The 19,115-nt window shown below is 40.6% G+C and overlaps 1 protein-coding gene across 2 annotated transcripts in view; it reads right to left on the bottom strand.

The window, feature by feature from the left end:
- The window catches only part of sh3kbp1 (SH3-domain kinase binding protein 1), a 118,398-nt gene that overhangs the window by 50,167 nt on the left and 49,116 nt on the right, over window positions 1–19,115 (bottom strand). The window contains exon 1 of one of the 2 annotated variants that reach the window (XM_036558109.1): window positions 6,531–6,714. The exons of the other annotated variant lie outside the window; for it this stretch is intronic. Coding sequence (XP_036414002.1) covers window positions 6,531–6,551 — 21 coding nt within the window. The 5' untranslated portion in view covers window positions 6,552–6,714. Of the gene's footprint in view, window positions 1–6,530; window positions 6,715–19,115 lie in introns of those variants that run through there. 2 annotated transcript variants of the gene reach the window in all.

Below are 19,115 nucleotides of genomic sequence, written 5' to 3'. Positions count from 1 at the left end.
CATTTATACTTCATCATCTACAGAGGCCTACATAGAGAAAGACGCTTCTTACATCACTGTTACATAATCACACCACCCATACAAATCCCTCCACCTTCAACACACTCAGATACCTACTGACTATAGGTATTAGGTATACATACACAAGCATAAAGATATATATATATATATATATATGTATCGCTGTTGTCGGAAAAACCTTGTATCTCCAAAATGGTAACTTTACAGGAGAACGAAAAAACCTACTTTACTTTTAATGTAAATCAATGGAACCAGACTTTTTCCCCCAGTCATTTTAGGCCATTTCTTAGGTCCATTTATCATGAAATTTACAGACAATGTACAGAGCAACAGGCATTTTCAAATTATGCCAAAAACTGAAAAATGGAGATACGAGGTTTTCTTCTGCTCTCTCTCTCTCTCAGCAATATATATATATATATATATATATATATATACATATATATATATATATACATACATACACACACACACACACACACACACACACACACACACACACACAGCAGTGACCAAAAGTTTAAATACTGCCAATCTAATTACTTGTTTTGTGGATTTTCTAATGAAAATAGGTAAACACATCCTCTATAGAGAACTGTTAAATATGGCATTTTTCTACAAATCTGATGCATTAAAATGTGCAGGTGTGTTCTCTGTAGAGGAGGTTTGAACTATTTTTCATGAAGAACATCAAAAAGTTACCATTTTGGATATACAAGGTTTTGCTCTGATAGTGGCAACACATACGGTGACAAAGTGAGTACAACCCTATGAACTGTTTAGTTGTTTTTTTGACACATATGGGCATATCAGTATTTGATTATTAGCTAAACGGTATGTATAGATAAATATATATATAAAAAAAGGGACTTGACTTTACAATCATTTACAAATAAATGGTAACACTTTACTGTAGGATAAAGTTCATAAGGCTTCATGACGCATACATAAGCTTGTCATGACAACTGTCATAACCCTACACAAATGTTTATAAATAAATATTCCAATTGGCTTCATCTGTCATAAAGGCTACTTTGATAAAAATTGGCAAATGTAACATTTATAGCTAATGATGTCAACTGGAATAAGCAATTTAAAAACATTTATGTAGGGTTATATCATTTATCATGACAAGCTTATGTAGGTGTCATGTAGCCTAATGGATGGTAGTGTCTTTTTGTTGAAAATGTAAGTACACACCTGGATTCAGTAACTGGTATTGCCCCTTTTGACAGAAACATCTTTATGTAGGTGTTTCCTATAACTGTCTATCAGTTTCTGACACCTACAGGGAGAAACTGTTGCCCACTCCCTCATTATTTACACTGTGCAATGTTTAAGAAGTTTTTTCTTGCATGTAGAGCCTGTGTCAAAGCCCCCCGCAGTATTTCAGTGGGCTTCCGTTCTGGGTTTAACTTGGCCATTCCATAAACCTCCATTTCTTTCATTTTGAGCCATCCCTTGGTGGATTTGCTTGTATGTTTAGGATCATTATCCTGTTGAAAAGTCCACTCCTTCAGCTTCAACCTTTTTTTTGCTTTTTTGTAAAGCACTCTCTGGTATGAAAATTCATAGTCGATGCTCTGATTGCAAGTTGGCCAGCAAAGCCCCAACCGTAATACTTCCACCACCATGCTTTACAGCCGGTATGATGTTCTTCTGATCAAATGCTATCTCTAGTTTTTGCCAGATATGGCTTTTAGTACTGTGGCCAAATAACTCTATCTTTGACTTTCCTGTCCATAGCACACTGTTCCAGAAGTCCTGGTCCGTGCCTAGATATTGATTAGCAAACTTCTGTCTTGCCCCGATGTTCTTTTCAGACAGCAAGTGCTTCATCCTGGCACATGTAGGTCAGATTTGTGCAGTCTTGCTCTAGTAGATGCACTTTGACATGCACAGTGGCAAGAGCTACTTGCAGATCCTGTGATGAAATCTTACAGTCTGCTCTCGGGTTAAATTTGCTGGGGCGGCCTGGCGTAGATATGTTGGCAGTGGTTTTAAAACGTCTCTACTTGAAGATGATCTTCTGGACGGTAGAACGATTGATTTCTAATATTTTGGAACCATTTCTCAAAGCTCTTCCCCTCACAGACATCTACACCCTTCTTTCTGAAGGCCTCAGAGAGTGTTTTAGATCTAGGCATGATGATACCCCAAACTCTAATATCAAAGAGCGAACCACACCAGATATCTGAGGTTTAAATGAGAAAATCTCTTTAGAATGGTGTTCTAAATCATTAGCACCTGATCAGGTTTCAATCTGACGCATTTGGAGAAGTGACATATATAGGGGGGTACGTACCTTTTCCACAGGAAACTGCATTTCGGTTTATTTCACTTATATAAACAATGACAAAAAGGTTAATTTTGGGTCTCACTTGTTAGATTACATCATATTTATCTATCAACATTGTTTGAATGTAGAGCAGACATCGTACGTCCAAATATGCTGAAAAAGTTTAAACTTTTCAGAGGGTGTACTTACTTCTTCACATATACATATACACATACGGATGTATATACATTGATTCAGTTTCACATTTTAACCTCTTAAAATTCCAGGCTTATTACATCCTAAGGTTTATTATTCAGTAACTACATGGAAAACCACGCAAACTGGCCGAGTTATTCTTAGCTTATAAGGGAAGTCCAGACCTGCCCGGCCACTTAAGGGGTTAACCAATATCAGACACCCTGGCTTTCATAATAGGTCAGATTCTGTTGGAGTAAGCACACTGCTTCATCAGGAGGAAAAAAAACAGGATAGTTAACAGATCAGCAGGACAGAGAGTGGGGGGGGGTACGAGAGAGAGAGAGAGAGAGAGAGAGAGAGAGAGAGAGAGAGAGAGAGACGAAAAAAGGAGAGAATAAAAAAGAAAGAATAATGACAGAAAAGATGTAGAAAGAGCAATGAGAGAGACAGAGAAGAGAAAAGAGCAAAAGGAGAGAAGAGAAGGAGAGAGGGATGAAAAAGAAAAAGAGGGAACAGAGAGAGAAAAAGAGAAGGTAAAACAGAGAGACAAAGATAAAGAGAAAGAGCAAGAAAGAGAGAGACAGAAGAGAAAAGAGTGGAAGAAACAGAAAGACAGAGTGAAGAGAGAGACAAGGGAGAAAGGAAAGCAGAGAGAGAGAAGAAAAAGGAGAGAATAAGAAAAAGAGGAGAGAATAAAGACAGAAAAGAGGTAGAAAGAGCTATGGGAGAGAGAGAGAGGGAGAGGGAGAGAGAGAGAGAAAAGAGCAAAAGAAGAGAAGAGAAGGAGAAAGAGGGATGAAAAAGAGGGAATGGAGAGAGAGAAAGAGAAGGTAAAACAGAAGAGAGAGAGATATGAGAGAGGGGGAGGGAAGAGGAGAGAGGGAAGAGAAAGAGAAACGGGAGATAGATGTGTGTGTGTGTGTGTGTGTGCGTGTGTGTGTGTGAGAGTGTGTGTGTGAGTGTGTGTGTGTGAGTGAGTGAGTGAGTGAGTGAGTGAGAGTAAAGAATGACTAAGAGCTCAGGTGCAATAAAAGCGTCTATAAGTCAACCTTGAGAAGAAGATCAGACAGCAGCTCTTCTGACTGAAATGCTGAGAGACATTCTTTGTCTTTCTCTCTCTCCATTTTACCTTTTCTCTCTCTCTCTCTGAATGGAGAAGCGCCTCCGCTACATTAGCAAGCACAGCAGTTCAACACACTACACTACACAAAGGCAGAAATTACACAACTCACTGTCGTTCAGATGACAGGAAAATAGTTTGCACAACCCAGAATGACCACACAAAAACACAGACTTCAGAGAGAGGCTCAGTTAGCACTGTGTGGCACTGTCAGTCACCTGCTCACTCTCACTTTGGTCACCTCAAAAATCCCTTTTACACAGTTCCTCTCGACCCAAATAAGGCTGATCAGCCATGACGTGTTTTGTGTCATGGTGCTTTTTTAGTTTAACACTGAAGCTACACGGCTGAGCAATGCAAGCTTATGACACTGACAACGCAAGCTTATGGCTATCAGTCAGCTTCATGCAAACTGCATGGTAATTTGTACACAACCACAGCAAGCAATGACTTGCTTACGACTGTATGGCAGACTGCTTTCTATAAAAACGTACCAACAAAATTCTGCTTTTGCTGCTACTGTTTTTAGCTATGCGACATGCTTTGGTCCATTTTACGCCAACTGTAGGTCACACAGAGCTTCAATTATTTGTTAGCTGTAGCTTCAAAGCTCCAAGACAAAACATGTGTTGGATTTCTTGCCAAACTATTCTCACGCTATCTCTTAGATCAGTAATGAAAAGTATGTTTATGAAAACTATTATGTGTTATACACTGAAGCCTGCCAACATTAAAATTCCAGGTTTACTTCTAACACCGCTATCTATTAGGAATGCATTACGATATTGGATCGGCAGATAGTTGTTAAAAAATATGACCCGCACTGGACAGATATTTAGATTATTACATTTTACGAGTGTTTATAGATCAGCCTTGGAAGATATTGCATATTGGCATCCTCCCAGAATTCCCATATCAGTGCATTCCTACTACTTACACAAGTTAGCAAAAGGCATCGTTATTCGAATAGGTCTAATCTCATCTTGGTGTTTGTTTACTTTGTTAGGTATTCCAATTAGGAACGTTTACTTTGGAATAAAACAAAATGAGACAAATTCTAAAATACGTTTTTGAGTGTGGGACAAAACGCAGATAAATGTTACACAAGCCATGGATATTTCATCTCATGTTAAACAAAATGGCAAGATCTAAGTGAAATTACTGTATATAGAAATATTTTAAGCAAAATGATGAAAAATGTATAGAGTATGTTTGTTACCATAACATTCTGTAGGGCTGCAGTGCATTTCGTCATACATGCCTACAGCACAAGCGCAAATCACTAAATGAGGTACGCAAAGAATCTTAAACGTCCTTTTTTCACTTGTTCTTCATGACAATTAAAAAAAATCTCAGTGGGGTATTTAAATACTATAAATTGCACAATCTGGACACTCAAATAGCAAAAACATATTGCAGCTCCACTGCATGGCGTATAGTGTGCAGAATGCAGACCTGGGGGGGGGTCGGAGTGGACGCAGGAACTCCAGTGTCTGCCTTACGCTGGCCGGCCTGACCAATGAGTCATAAGTCGTGTAAAGATTTAGCAAGGTCCATGCAATTCGGCATGACCTCAGCCAGGTCTGCAGTGGACACACTGACCACACTGCACAGAGAAAAACTGACTTCTTGCATCAAAACATGCCATCTTTGCTCTTCCTCACTGCTGAGAATGACTTTTATTACCGGACAGGGCAGCACTGTCGCATTATAGCTTGTAGCATTTAGTAACAGTGTAATCTCTGACTAACATTAGAAAGTAGATGCAGTTGTATGTAGGGATGCAACGATACGAGACCTGTGGGTCAATGTCAATATCCGATATTTTTTTCTGTATCTGCTGATGTTAATACTGATGCTGATATATAAACATTTTTAAAATTATGAAATTGGACTACATCTACTTGGATTTGAATTACACTGAAATGTAACATTTCGCTGTTGTGTGAAGAAAACCTCGTATCTCCAAAATGGCAACTTTACAAGAAAAGGAAAAAAACTTATTTTACTTTTAATGTAAGTCAATGGAAGCAGACTTATTTTCCAGTAATTTTTGGCCGTTTCTATTGGTCCATTCTTCATGAAATTCAGGCACAATGTAAACGGCAACAGGCACTTTCAAATTATGCAAGGTTTTCTTCAGACAGCAGCGATTTATTTCTATAGGGTTACGAATACAGTAAAATGAAAAAATGCGGATATTTTAGCACAGTAGCCCAGCATCACCTGAACATTCTGCTCTTCTTGAGTACAAAAAATACATCAAATACGTATCAGTCAAATCTAAACACCTGTCTGATGTCAATAAATATTTGCTGATACTGCTGAGGATAATGATATCACTGTGCATCACCGGTTGAATCGGCAGTCGGCCTAGCAATGAACCTAGAACTTACACCACGATAATAATACAACCTGAAAACTAGTGTACTAGTTAGAGCTCTGTGATATATTGTTTGTTAATAAGGACTTGCCACTGCAATTCCAGTAGTGCAGAACGCTGTAATATGCAAATGGACATTATTTCAGTAGGTTATTGCGTGTTGTGAGTATCCTGACCAGCCTGAGCATTACTGAGTGAATGAAATACATTTGGAATAAATACATTTGGTCAAAATGATGCAGGCCCATGATGTTGTTGCTGTTAAAGTAAAACCTCATAACCTGTACATTTTTTGGACATTAAACTTCACATTATACTGAAGTGACTGAGAGAAATATTCATATTTTTTGAAGTTATTTTTGCTTTTTCCAGTAAAGCTACCCTTTCAGAGAGAAGACAGTGATGTTACACTGCGAGGCATAATGCAATATCCAGCATTATAATTGTTAACATATATATAGATTTTTTTTAAGTTCACGTCACGTAACCCTGGTGGCAATGTATATCTAAAAATACTAAATTGGACTCACCTTAGTTCGGCTTCCACTCATTAAAAAGCACTGTGTAGCTCTCTATGGTAAATCAGCACTCGCATGCTTCATGGCGCGGTAGTGTAATGACTGCAGGCCCCAGAGGGGCTCAAACAGCAGCTTGTGGGTTGGGGCAAGCACACACACACACACATACACACACACACACACACACACACAGACACAGACACACACACACCTGAAACTGAGAGTGGAGGACAGTGATGGAGGAGACTGTAACCAGCCCCCTGTGAGTTCAGCAGAGCAGCAGAGCTGTTAGAAGGCACTGACAAAAGTACTGCAGTTAAAGAGCTGCACACAGTTAGCACAACACGTCACACAGCCGCCATGAAGAATCACAACCTTCTCTAAGTTTTTTTTATTCTTTCTTTTTTTGACTCATGACGAGTGACAGCTGCAGCGCACACTTCCTGCCTGTAGCTACGGCTATGACAGACCCACAGCCTAACCACAGTCTGTATCTGCAAACTTCTGCATGAGCAGCTACAGTTCTCTCTCTGTTTCTCAAACACACACACACACACACACACACACAGTCAACAAATACACACAAGTCAACAAATACACACACAAACATACACACACACACACACACACACAGTCAACAAATACACACAAGTCAACAAATACACACACAAACACACACACACACACACATACACACACAAGTCAACAAATACACACAAACACACAGGTCAAAAAATACCCACACACTCTTAAACCTACACACACACACACACACACACACACATCAATTAACAAACAGACACATTAACACATACACACACACACACACACATCTCGGTCAAAAATACACACACACACACACACACACACGAGTCAACAAATACACACGTTAACACACAAACACACACTGACAAATACACACAACACACCCTCACTCTCACAGCAACACAAATACACACACACACACACCAGTCATCAAATATCCACAAACCAACACACACACACACACATTAACATACACACACAGTCAACAAACACACACACACACACACACACCAGTCAACAAACACACGCACATACACACCAGTCAACAAACACACACATACACACAAGGCAATCAACAGATACACACACGTACACACACACACACACCAGTCAACAGTCAACACTCACACACATACACACCAGTCAACAAACACAGTCAACACTCTCTCACACACACATACACAAGTCAACAAATACACACACATTGTGAAACAATCTGACTAGAACAGAGCATTTCAATCAACTCCGAAATATTCAGTTCATATTTTAATGATTAATTTATGCAGGTGTTCTGAAAAACCGAAGTTCGTGACTAAGACCCATCTGAACTCTGCATGTTCATGTGAAAACATATGGAACAATAACAGTTGCTCAGCAAACCATCTTACGAAGCAGAACTACTGTGCGTTTACCTTCTACTGGCAACTTGCCAACTGATGCATCCAAAATAAAAAAGCAGAAGTCGACTCACCACCAGAGAAACCTGCTAAAATTATAGAGTCTGCTTACCGACTCACTTATGGATAAACATCTTAACAGCTTAAACTGAAAAAAAGGGGGAACATGGGGGGGTTCGGGAGGACCTACGAATCCACGACATACGCCCACCTCTGACCACCTCACAGCGACTGAACAGTGTATTACTTCATCATTAATATCACAGGCTTGAATTAAAGCACTTACAGTATGATTAACTGTAAAACAGCAATATGAAAGTCTAAAGAATGCCACTTGAATGTCTTACACACTTCAAATGTTCGTGTTTCAGTCAGAAGTAATGTCTGAATCCCAAACGGCTCCATACTAAATAGCATGCTAGTTATGAAAGTTTAGAAATTCTAGCCTCTACAGCCAAATAGTGCATCATTTAACGAGTGTGGATGTCGCTGAATCCCAAATGACTATTTCTTAGCTGTATTTTGCACTGTTGAGCTGCAGGATCCAGTATTTAAATGCCTACGTAGTGCACTATGTAGAGAACAGGGAGCCATTTGAGATTCAGCCCCAGCATGAGAAGAAGAGCGTCGCTGGATTGGTGCTAAATAAGACTTAGTGGGAATTTGGTGACCAAAAAGGACTTAAAGCTTTTTGCATTACAAAGTTTTTTAATTAAACAGTGCTGTGATATCATATGTTCATTCTTATACGACAAAAACTTTAAAAGTTAATGAAATGACCACAGTTTACAGCGATGGGTGGCCGAAGGTTCTCCTCATTCAGTGGTCCATGGTTGCTTTGAAATGATACCATACTATAATGGAACTACATTTCTTGACTGAATACTTGTTTGTGTCATTTATTATTAATAATAACAAATTATTTTCTGAGTAATTGTGTATTTTATCAGATTTTATGCTGGCTGCCAATTTCTAAAAGCAATAAGTCATATGAGGCTGTGCGTTTCTGCGATTTTATCATGTGAAGGGAGTTTTACTCCGCTTCGTGTCACGTCTAAGGACACCCTTCCTGTGACAAAATCGCAGTAATGCACAACCTCAAGTGGCTTATTGCTTTATTAAATATGAGCAAAATGAAACATTTTACTGTCCTGTTAAAACGTAAGAGCTACGTTTTGTTGAATTATTAGTCTATAGTCATATTTTCTCCATCTTGCTGTGCTAAACTTTTCTTGAGTCTCAGGTGAGGTGTGCAGTGTTAGACTTTATACCTGCTCCCAGCTAGACGTAACAGTTACGTCCAGTTCTAAGCAAAAATTTTGCGTATGTCCAGTTGGTGCACAGGTCTTAAAGTTATGAATTCCAGAGTAGTGATTTCAAAATTTGAATACTGCCACCTCGTACGGTTAATCGAGCACTCAAGTTCCCGAATGCATCCCTAACTTTTACACCCCTAACACACAAACAAGCCTTTTCCTCTTAAACTACACTCTTAAAAAAGATTCTTTAAGGGTTCTTTAGTAAAGAAATTGGTTCTATACTGAACCATGAAAACTCAAAGAACCCTATGCATGATTAAAGAGTTCTTCGCATCTTAGCGGTGTTCTTCAGACTGATGGAGAATGTGCTGTAGCACCCAAAATGGTTCTTCTGTTGTTACGATGTCAAGCTTGTATCAATAGAAGAACGCTTTTGGGTGCCATATAGAGTACACAATTTTCCAAAAGGTTCTGTATAGAACCATCTACAGCACATTCTCCATCACCTGAACAGCATTTTCAAGATGCAAAGAATGCTTTAAGCATACCAATGGTTCTATATAGAACCATTTTCCTTATTAAAGAACCCTTGAAGAATCATCTTTTTTAAGTGTGATGTCAAGCTTGTGTCAATAGAAGAACCCTTTTGGGTTGTATATTGAACAGTTTTCAAAAAGGTTCTATATAGAACCAACTACAGCATGTGCCATCAATCTAAAGAATCTTTTCAAGACGCAAAGAACCATTTACTCATACCAAGGGTTCTTTGAGTGTGCATGGTTCTATATAGAACCACTTTCTTTGCTCAAGAACCCTTACAGAATTATCTTTTTTTTTTTCTTTTAAGTGTGATGTCAAGCTTGTATCAATAGGCAAACCCTTCTGGGTGCTACAGAGAAGCTTTTTCAAAAATGTTCTATATAGAACCATCTACAGCATCTACCATTAATCTGAAGAACACTTTAATCATGGAAATGAAGAACACTTTAATCATGGAAATGTCTCTTTGAGTGTTCATGGATCTATACAGAACCATTTTCTTTACTAAAGAACCCTTGAAGAACCATCTTTGTGTACAAAAATAAACGTACCAGCAGCGTTCATGGTCTTTGCCAATCACTAAGAGAGCTGACTGGACTCCCCCCTCAATCTGGCAGAGCTACAGCCCTGATCCGGATCCAAGCTCAGCCTGTCTCTGCTGTTTGGAAAACTGAGAAACAATGGGCTGACTCACCTCTGCTGGGCTGGTCACACGCCGCCACACACTTTAACGCGGTTATCCTGTTAACACTGACAGGCCGAAAAGCTGTGAATCCTCTCTGCTCTGTCACAAGACCTCGTTCACTGACTCCTGTCCTAGTTGCTGCAAGCTCACACAGATATTTCACAGCTTTCTTTAAAAGGCCTGCACCATGAAAAACAACGTTGTTTCAAAACATACTGCTCTGGCCTGGGGCTGGATGATAAAACCATGACAATAATTATCGCGATACAACTTTCCTCGATAAAAGTTTAAGAAAATGATTGATAAATGTTTCATATAACAGAGTGTTCCCACAGTTCCACGTTCTAGCAACAGCCCTGGTGGCGTTTCTACTGTAAAGAAAGCGACACTTCTCTGCTGTCACCACGAGACAGCGCACTCTGCTGTCGCCACGAGACGGCGCACTTCCAAGTTTTTTTTTTTAGAAGGAGGACTCTGTTTGTCAGGTCAGAGAAAACCAGACTGCAGTTAAAGGTTTTACACAGCGAGCGTCAGATATATAAACTACTACGACAGCATAGAGAAATCCAAATGTCTGCTAGCTTGTGTTTGAATACTGTGATCCATCATTGACGCAACGAGCCAGCTTATGTTTGCTCTTCATACTAAGCCGATGTTGAGAAACGAAACAGTTTAGCACTTGTAACCAGGTTGCCTAGCACTCGTTACCAGATCTGTTTTCTTTTTAAATCAGGAATATTGTTAAATGAAAATAAAAATCACGGCCACACTATGCCAGCTGGTAAAAACTTTCTCCCGCTATCCCATGACAGATTTGTAAAATGTTCTACTGTTTGGCAAATGTTTGTCACGTTCTGACCATAAAGGATAGTTTAAAATGACAATTAATCACTGAGGAGCAGAAATCAGCCTTTACACTTGAAAGAAATAACGATTTCATATTATTGTGATAATTATCAATAGGAAATTTTTTATCGTGATAACATTTTTGGCCATATCGCCCAGCCCTACTCTGTCCTGAGTCCACACATGTAAGCCAAGCTGCAAAAACAACCAGTTCATTTTTAATTCATCTCGGCTGTGATGTCACAACCATGAGCACATTTTCATAAAACCAACCAAATCAGCCTTCTACAGTTCAGCCTGCCCATTCACGCTGAAGTGATAAGGAGTGTTGTTACTGTAGATAGTCTGTAGCAGAGGTACTGTAGAGTGAAGGATGTGGGGAAAGCGATTAAACGTTGTGCTGTTCCTGGCTGTCAGTAAGAAGACGTATCAGTTTTTTCTCCTCCAACATCCCTGGGGCTCCTGAGTGGCGCAACTGTCTAAGCCCTACCATCAGGAGATCGCGAGTTCGATCCCTGGTGATCCTACAGCCATCCGTGGCCGGGAGTCCAAGAGAGCACAACTGGCCTCGCTCTCCCTGGGTGGGTAGGATGGCCCCTCCTTCTCCCCCCATCACTTAACGCTATGCTAGTCAGCGCAGGCGTCTGTTAGCTGACGTAACAGATCTGGAGGTTGGCGCTTTCAGCTGTCCAATGACGTTGCGTGAGTGGCAATTCGAAAAGATGCGGTGGCTGGCTTCGCAGGTCTCGGAGGAAGCCTGTGTTAGCCTTCACCCTCCTAGCGTTGATAGTATCGTGTGATTGGGGGAGTCCTAACTAGCAGGTGGAATTGGAGACGACTAAATTGGGGAGATAATTGGGTTAAAATTATATCCCTGAGGAATTCAATCTAAATATAAAAGTTTGTTCTGTAAATTTTAACCTTCACTGAAGTATGATAAAGGACAGCCAATAAGAACAGAGGCCATTTACATATATCAGTCTTAAAAGCACAGTAATAAAACAGCCTGTTTAATTCTTAGAGATAGAGGGATATAGGAGGCTGGAAACGGTCCTGTAAAATGTGATTTCTGCTACATAAAATTACACAAACATAAGTGGACTTCAGGGGGGAAAAGAACAGTGCAGAATGTTGGCCCTTTAAAGTGTATGTTGTTCCGACACTGTGCTAACTGCCCTCTCGTATTAGCCACTCATTAGTAACGCATGAATGAGAATGTTAGCTGGTAATCCTAGGGCTGTATGTGGACGCACGTGTGAGCGTGTGGGGTAGTGCTAAATAAGAGGATCTCATACTCCATGTTTGCAGTCAGAATTGGTCAGCGGTCTCTGGAGACATGGATCATTCCTCCAGCGTCTCCACGGCTTCACGCCGCACATGGGTAACCATGGAAACTGCACTAGGGGAACTGGCCTGGGAAGAGAGGTCCAGTGTAAACTGGGCCTCACATTCAGACACATAGCCCACACCATTTCACCCTGTGCTTTTAGAACAACAAAATGCGCTACAGGACTTAACAAGCACGGTCCTTGTTGAGCCTGGTGTTGGTCAGCCAGCCTGGACTGCAATGAGGTCACTCCTCTCCTCTAGTGTTGGGGCAGGCTTGTTTTCTACTTAGTATGTGCTCCAATTCAGTTTGCAACAACTAAGTATAACGATTTCAACTAGCAGTGGGCAGCTTACCAGTTCATCCGGTATGCTGGCTGAAATTCTTCCTACCGAAATAAGTTATGCCACAGAAAAGTGCAGACAAAGCAATGGACAAGCAATGCAAATCATGCTTACGTCATCCCATTCGGCTGAACAGCTAAACCAAGGGTGTTTCCGTCAGGCTTGAAATGAAAATGAAAATGTAGCAGACCCTCAATCACCTTCCGCTGTCTAGTCTGTCGCATATGAAGCAGCCTACTTTGTTTTGATGGCAGCGGATTTAAAGGAATGGCCAGTCTTTTGGGGTTAGACTTAGCTACTTAGTTGAATTTTTACATTGGCTCCTGTATTTGGCTCCTTATTTGAACTTCCCATTCAACCTTAAATGGTGCAGCAATTACATTCAGGCATTTGTACAGGTATCAGAGGCTTTGTTCACGCAGCAGGTTAAAGTGGCCCACATCCAAAACCCTCCATGTTCAAAGAGATTTTGAATTTAAATGAAATGGCCAAACGTTACATGAAATGGCGGTAAGAGCGCGAGGCTGCTGCGTCAAAGAACAGTTAAAAATCTGAAAGCGAAGTTTAAAGAATCTTAGAACACGAACCAAAGAAGTGACCGTGCCCTTTTTACAGCAAGCTTGAACACATTCTAAGTGATGAGCCCAGCTTTCCGTATTTGAAGCTTCATGATGGCTACTGTGATGCTGGCAAAGATGAAACTGAACCCTCCGGGAGCGACTGGTGTTCGTTGGCAGTTGCGAATGTTTACTTCTGGATGAGCCACGTGAAGCGCTGTTCTTTTGTGCATGCGGGTCAGTTTAGGAGCTGATCTGTTCAGACTGATGTCGCATATCACATTTAAAACATACTGTGAACAGGCAAACGAAAAAGTCAGACTTTACCTGCTGTGTGAACGTAGCCAGAAGGTATGCTGCTCCATTTAAGGTAGAAAAAAATAAAAAAAAAAAAACCTGCCAAATAAGAGGCGAATCTCGGCCTTGTATGAAATCACGAGTGAAACAACATTTAACACCATTCATGATACCAGAGAGCTTCTGTTTACTCTTGTACTCTTATGCTGCACATGCACCCACAGTCAAATTGAATGGCCTTTCTTCTGTAGTCGTTTATTAATTCTAAGTATTGTGATTTTTGAAGTATCTTTTGTAAGAGGGAGGCATTGCAGGTGTTAAAGTTCTGTTTGAGAACTTCTATTTATCTAAGCCAAATCAATCTGTGTAGTACTACAGCACTTAAATCTTAAAATTGGAAATTGCTTCAAGCCTAAGAAAATGTGTATCGTTATCCCCCTAGTTTGTGGCAAATAAGGGTTTTCTAAATCTGATTATTTAAATTTAAAGGATCATATTAACTGATTAGTCTAATCCATCCAAAATGACCACACTGCCCTGACCTTATTTTACAGATAATACAGCATTCAAGATTAATTTAACCCTTAGAAACCTTGAGTTAGCTATATTGTTTATTAGTAAGGAGCCAGAATGATATCAGAGTCATTTCGGTATCAGCTTTTCATTTGATATTGCCAGTACTTACAGGTTCAGATGGATTTGAATGACAGACTCTGAATTAGAAACGATTTATCTGGAACCATCATTGCAGTTCTGCTACAGAACAGTTAAAATTAGAATATGAGAGGGTGAAGAAGGTTCTTGAGCAGCATACAGATGGTCTTCTACCCTGAGCTACAGCAGCTCTACTGGGTTACGATAAAGAACTCAGTTCAGTTACTCTACTGTTCACATTTGACTGTGTGACAGCAGGCCGGTGCTGAAGTCCAGTGAGGTCCAGCAGCTCGGACAGTAGATATCAGACCACTAACGGCCGAGCGCTCCTCAGATCAGTCAGCATGACACTGCTTCATAATCCACTGCCCACGGCCTATCAGTGCAGCCGAGCGAATACACAGCACATCACACTGAGAGAGAGAGAGAGAGAGAGAGAGAGAGAGAGAGGAGAGAGAGAGAGAGAGAGAGCGCTGACAGAGAGCAGAGAGAGGTAAGGAAAGACCAGTGACCGAGATAGTCACACCAAAGAAACTCAGGAAGTCAGATTAATGCAAAAATGCAGCTACACATGCAGAGAGAGAGTGAAATACATGTCATCACCGTATCTTCAAAACATCAACATTACAGGAAAAGGCAAAAACTTTCTCAACTTGCATTGGAAGTTACCGCACAGGCATTTTATTCGTTTTCTTTTGGAGCATTTCTACTGGACTGTTCTTCATGAAATTTAAGCAGTGCTGACATCAAAAGATGCTGAGAAACAAAAATAAAGTGTTTTTTTGGACAGTGACAATATTTTCTCACTTTATCAAAAACTCCTACCATACAGTAGGCCTGTCACGATCATGAATAGGTGGACATATGCAAATACATTGGTTTTATATTGTTTTTTTTTTTTATGAAGCTGAAGTCAGCTATTCCCTAGCTTCTTGTTTGAATTTTTCCATTCCACCGTAAATGACGCAGTAGTTCTGATGCCTGAGACACCAGAATGTAACTGCTGCACTGTTTAAGGTGGAACGGAAGAATTAGCCAGCTAGCTACTGAGACATCAGCATAGTACTAGCAATTTTTTATGCTTGTTATCAAGAAAAGGACTGTGCTACATTGAAACTAAGACAATACAATGGTGATTGTGTGATTTTAGCAGAGAAAATACTCATATTTGTGGGGTTCCTTTGGTCACTTGTGCAGCCATCTTGCCAGTTTTTCCTTTTTTTTTCCTCATAACACTCTGTTTGGAGTGTGTCTCTGAAAATCCTCTGTTTGGAGGGCCAGGTAGCCCTAACACTTTGCCCTGCCCCTCTATCTCAACAAAAATCGGGACACCCTACCCCTAGACGTGAACGTGAAACAGAGAAGTAAAGGCTAAGTGGTAGGGGCGAGGAGTGATTGTTATGCAAGGAACTGTTATACTGTGTTCACACGTAGGAGGTAGATGAATGATGGCGATGGCAAACTGGATACTCCCTTGTTTTCAATGGAGCGGCAGTGGAAAATTCTACTACTTACTTATTTCGACTGCCAGTGGCAGCGGTGAGCAGACCGCAGCAGTGAAATAAACCGGATGTTGATTTTTTGGGAGCCAAACATCACGTTGCTGAATTCCAGGCAAACAACCAAAGATGAAAGAGTACAGAGCATCAAGACTTTTTCCCCCACTGTGAATCAACAAACAATCTACACTGCTGAAGTTCTCCTCTGTTAATCATCCATTTTTGCTGGCACCGTGGTCACTATGCCAACGTTTCCGTAGCTTCATGCCTATCAGTAGTGTATGCTAGGGAACTTGTAGAGAGGAGAATAACCGCTTTGCAATGTCTTCCGGGTTTCTCAAACGCTAGAGGGCGCTCCTGAGCGAGTCCAGAATGAATGAGTTAATATGGAGCATTTGAGTAAAATCATAGTTTATAAATTATAAAATTTTTCTTTGAATATAAAAGAACACATTAATTGCCTGAACACAGAACAGCATAAAACATTTTAACACCGCTGTGATATTTTTAAGAGCTTTCAAACTCGAGTTACAGGAGTTTAAAACGTCGCCTCATGAACGTCCATGACGTTCAGCCAATGAACGGCCTGCTCCCGTTTGCTGTAGAAAATGAAAACATACAGGTGAGCTTTCTTTGCTTTTTTAGTGAAATCCATCCTTCTACTTTCTAAAATTAAAGGAAAGTTCTGGGCGAGTGATTAGAAACTATTTTAACTTTTCGTTTTTAGCCGTTGAGCGCCGTTTACTCCCATTCACTGGGGACTCGCTCGCGGGGGCCCTCTGCTGTTTAGCAGTCCTGTTTTTGATTTAACGGGGGAAATAGGAAGTGGGAAAACACTTACGTAAAATTCACATATATTCATATATTTGGCAAGCAAACAAGGGGGAAAGTTGGTTTCTGATCCCATCTGACAGTCCTAGTGTACAGCATATACAGCGATTCATCTGCAAACATTTGAACTACCCTGCTCAATTTACATATTTTGTTGATATCCTTACTGAAAATAAGTTAACACATCCTCTACAGAAAACACGCCATTATGGCATCTTTCTGACAATTTTAGAGCACAATTTCTGTTTATTTTTATTTATTTTTCTGTTTATTAGTTTAACATATCGGAAAAAGTAATAATATAACAAAATATTATATATTAAATAGGCTGTAACTTTTTCACAGGCCACATTTTAGGTTTTATATATTCCCCAATAAGTACAATTTAGCAAATAAACACTAATTGTGTAACACAACCACTTAGAGGATGTGTCGACTTATTTTCACTCAGAAAATCAATAAAATATGTTATTTCACCAGGGGTGCCCAGACCTCTGCATATGACTGTACAGGGGGAGAGAACTAAGCAGAAGAGATAGAGAGGCAGAGAGAGAGATAAACCGTAAAAGCCTCTCTCTCAGATGTAATATTAACACGGAGTGACTCAGACTCACAGAGGAGGAACAGAACCTCACTCTGCTCTTTCTCTTCCTGCTCTGAGAATGAGGAGAGAGACAGAGAGAGAGAGGATAGAGAGAGAGGAAGAGAGCGAGGAAGAGAGCAAGAGAGAGAGAAGTGAGAGAGAGAAAGGAGTGAGTGAGAGAAAAACGAGTGAGCGAGAGAGAGAGAATGGAGTGAGAGAGAGAAAGCGAGGGAAAAACAAGAGAGAGAAAGACAGAGAAAGGAACAAGAGAGAAAGAGAAAGAAAGGAATGAGAGAAAAGAAAGAAAGAAAGGAATGAGAGAGAAAGGAACAAGAGAGAGAGAGAAAGAGAAAAGAACGAGAGAGAGAGAGAGAGAGAGAGAGAGAGAGAGAGAGAGGAACGAGGGAGAGAGAAAGAGAGAAAGGAATGAGAGAGAGAAAGGAACGAGAAAGAGAGAGAGAGAGAGACAGAGGGGAACGAGATAGAGGAGAGAGAGAGACAGAGAGAGAGAGCTCACAGCTATGGTGGGTTAATCCCTGAGCCAACATAATTGAAAACGTGCTAGAGCACACAGGCCATTCCCAGCTGCACTAATGTGAATCAGAAAGAGACAGAGAGAGAGAGAGAGAGACAGAGAGAGAGAGAGAGAGAGAGAGAGAGAGAGAGAGAGAGAGAGAGAGAGTACTTGAAGAAGGCTGAGCAAATTTGACCATTCTAATGCTCTGTTTGAGCCTCCTTCAAATTATACCTCTTATTTACTCTCATAAAAGCCCAAATTATCTGCAGTTATCACATCAGCGTGGCAGGAAGCAGAGCGCACGGCTGACTGAACAGAATCACACAGGCAGGAAGGCCGCTGTGATATTGCCCACTGCCTCACAAAAACACAAGGCCTAATCCAATCACAGTGTGGCTTATCACTGATTGTGCACAATTCTAACAGTCGTAGTCATCAGGTCAGTGGGGCAAGAAACACAGTGTACACAGAAATCCTGGGTGATGAGCAGGAGAGGCCTAAAGGAGCAGTAAATGCATCTTCGCGTCTTTATTTTACTGGTGTCCCGCTGGTCACATGGTAATGGAATGGGAAAGGAATTTTCTTGGATCATGGAACATCATCCTTATTACCATCCCACACCTATTAGTATATATCACAATATACATTCATTGTGCATCAGGCTTACTTACCATATAGGAACACTTTGCAGTTCTACAGTTACAGACTGTAGTCCATCTGTTTCTCTGCATACTTTGCTACCCTGTTCTTCAATGGCCAGGACCCCCACAGGACCTCCACAGAGCAGGTATTATTTGGGTGGTAGATCATTCAAGCTACTGGAGTTTTTAAACTCACTGTCCACTTAGGTACATCTACACCTTGTAGATGTAAAGTCAGAGACTGTAGCTCATCTGTTGCTGCACAGTTTGTGTTAGTCATCCTCTAGTCCTTCATCAGTGGTCACTGGGTATTTTTGGTTGGCGGACTATTCTCAGTCCAGCAGTGACACTGAGGTGTCTGATCCACTTGTACCAGCACAACACACCACCACCATGTCATTGTCACTGCAGTGCTGAGAATGATCCACCACCCAAATAATACCTGCTCTGTGGTGGTCCTGTGAGGGTCCTGACCATTGAAAAACAGGGAAATTCTTGAAAGTGGCCTATAATGCATTTTTGCAATGAAACCCTTCAATTGCAGAACTACAAAGTGCAAATATCTGGTAAGCGGA

Source organism: Colossoma macropomum, unplaced genomic scaffold (genome assembly GCF_904425465.1).
Source record: "Colossoma macropomum unplaced genomic scaffold, Colossoma_macropomum, whole genome shotgun sequence".
In the NCBI taxonomy this organism is placed as follows: domain Eukaryota; kingdom Metazoa; phylum Chordata; class Actinopteri; order Characiformes; family Serrasalmidae; genus Colossoma; species Colossoma macropomum.
The sequence above is the reverse complement of the archived record's forward strand: the minus strand, read 5'-3'. Positions and strand labels throughout refer to the sequence as shown.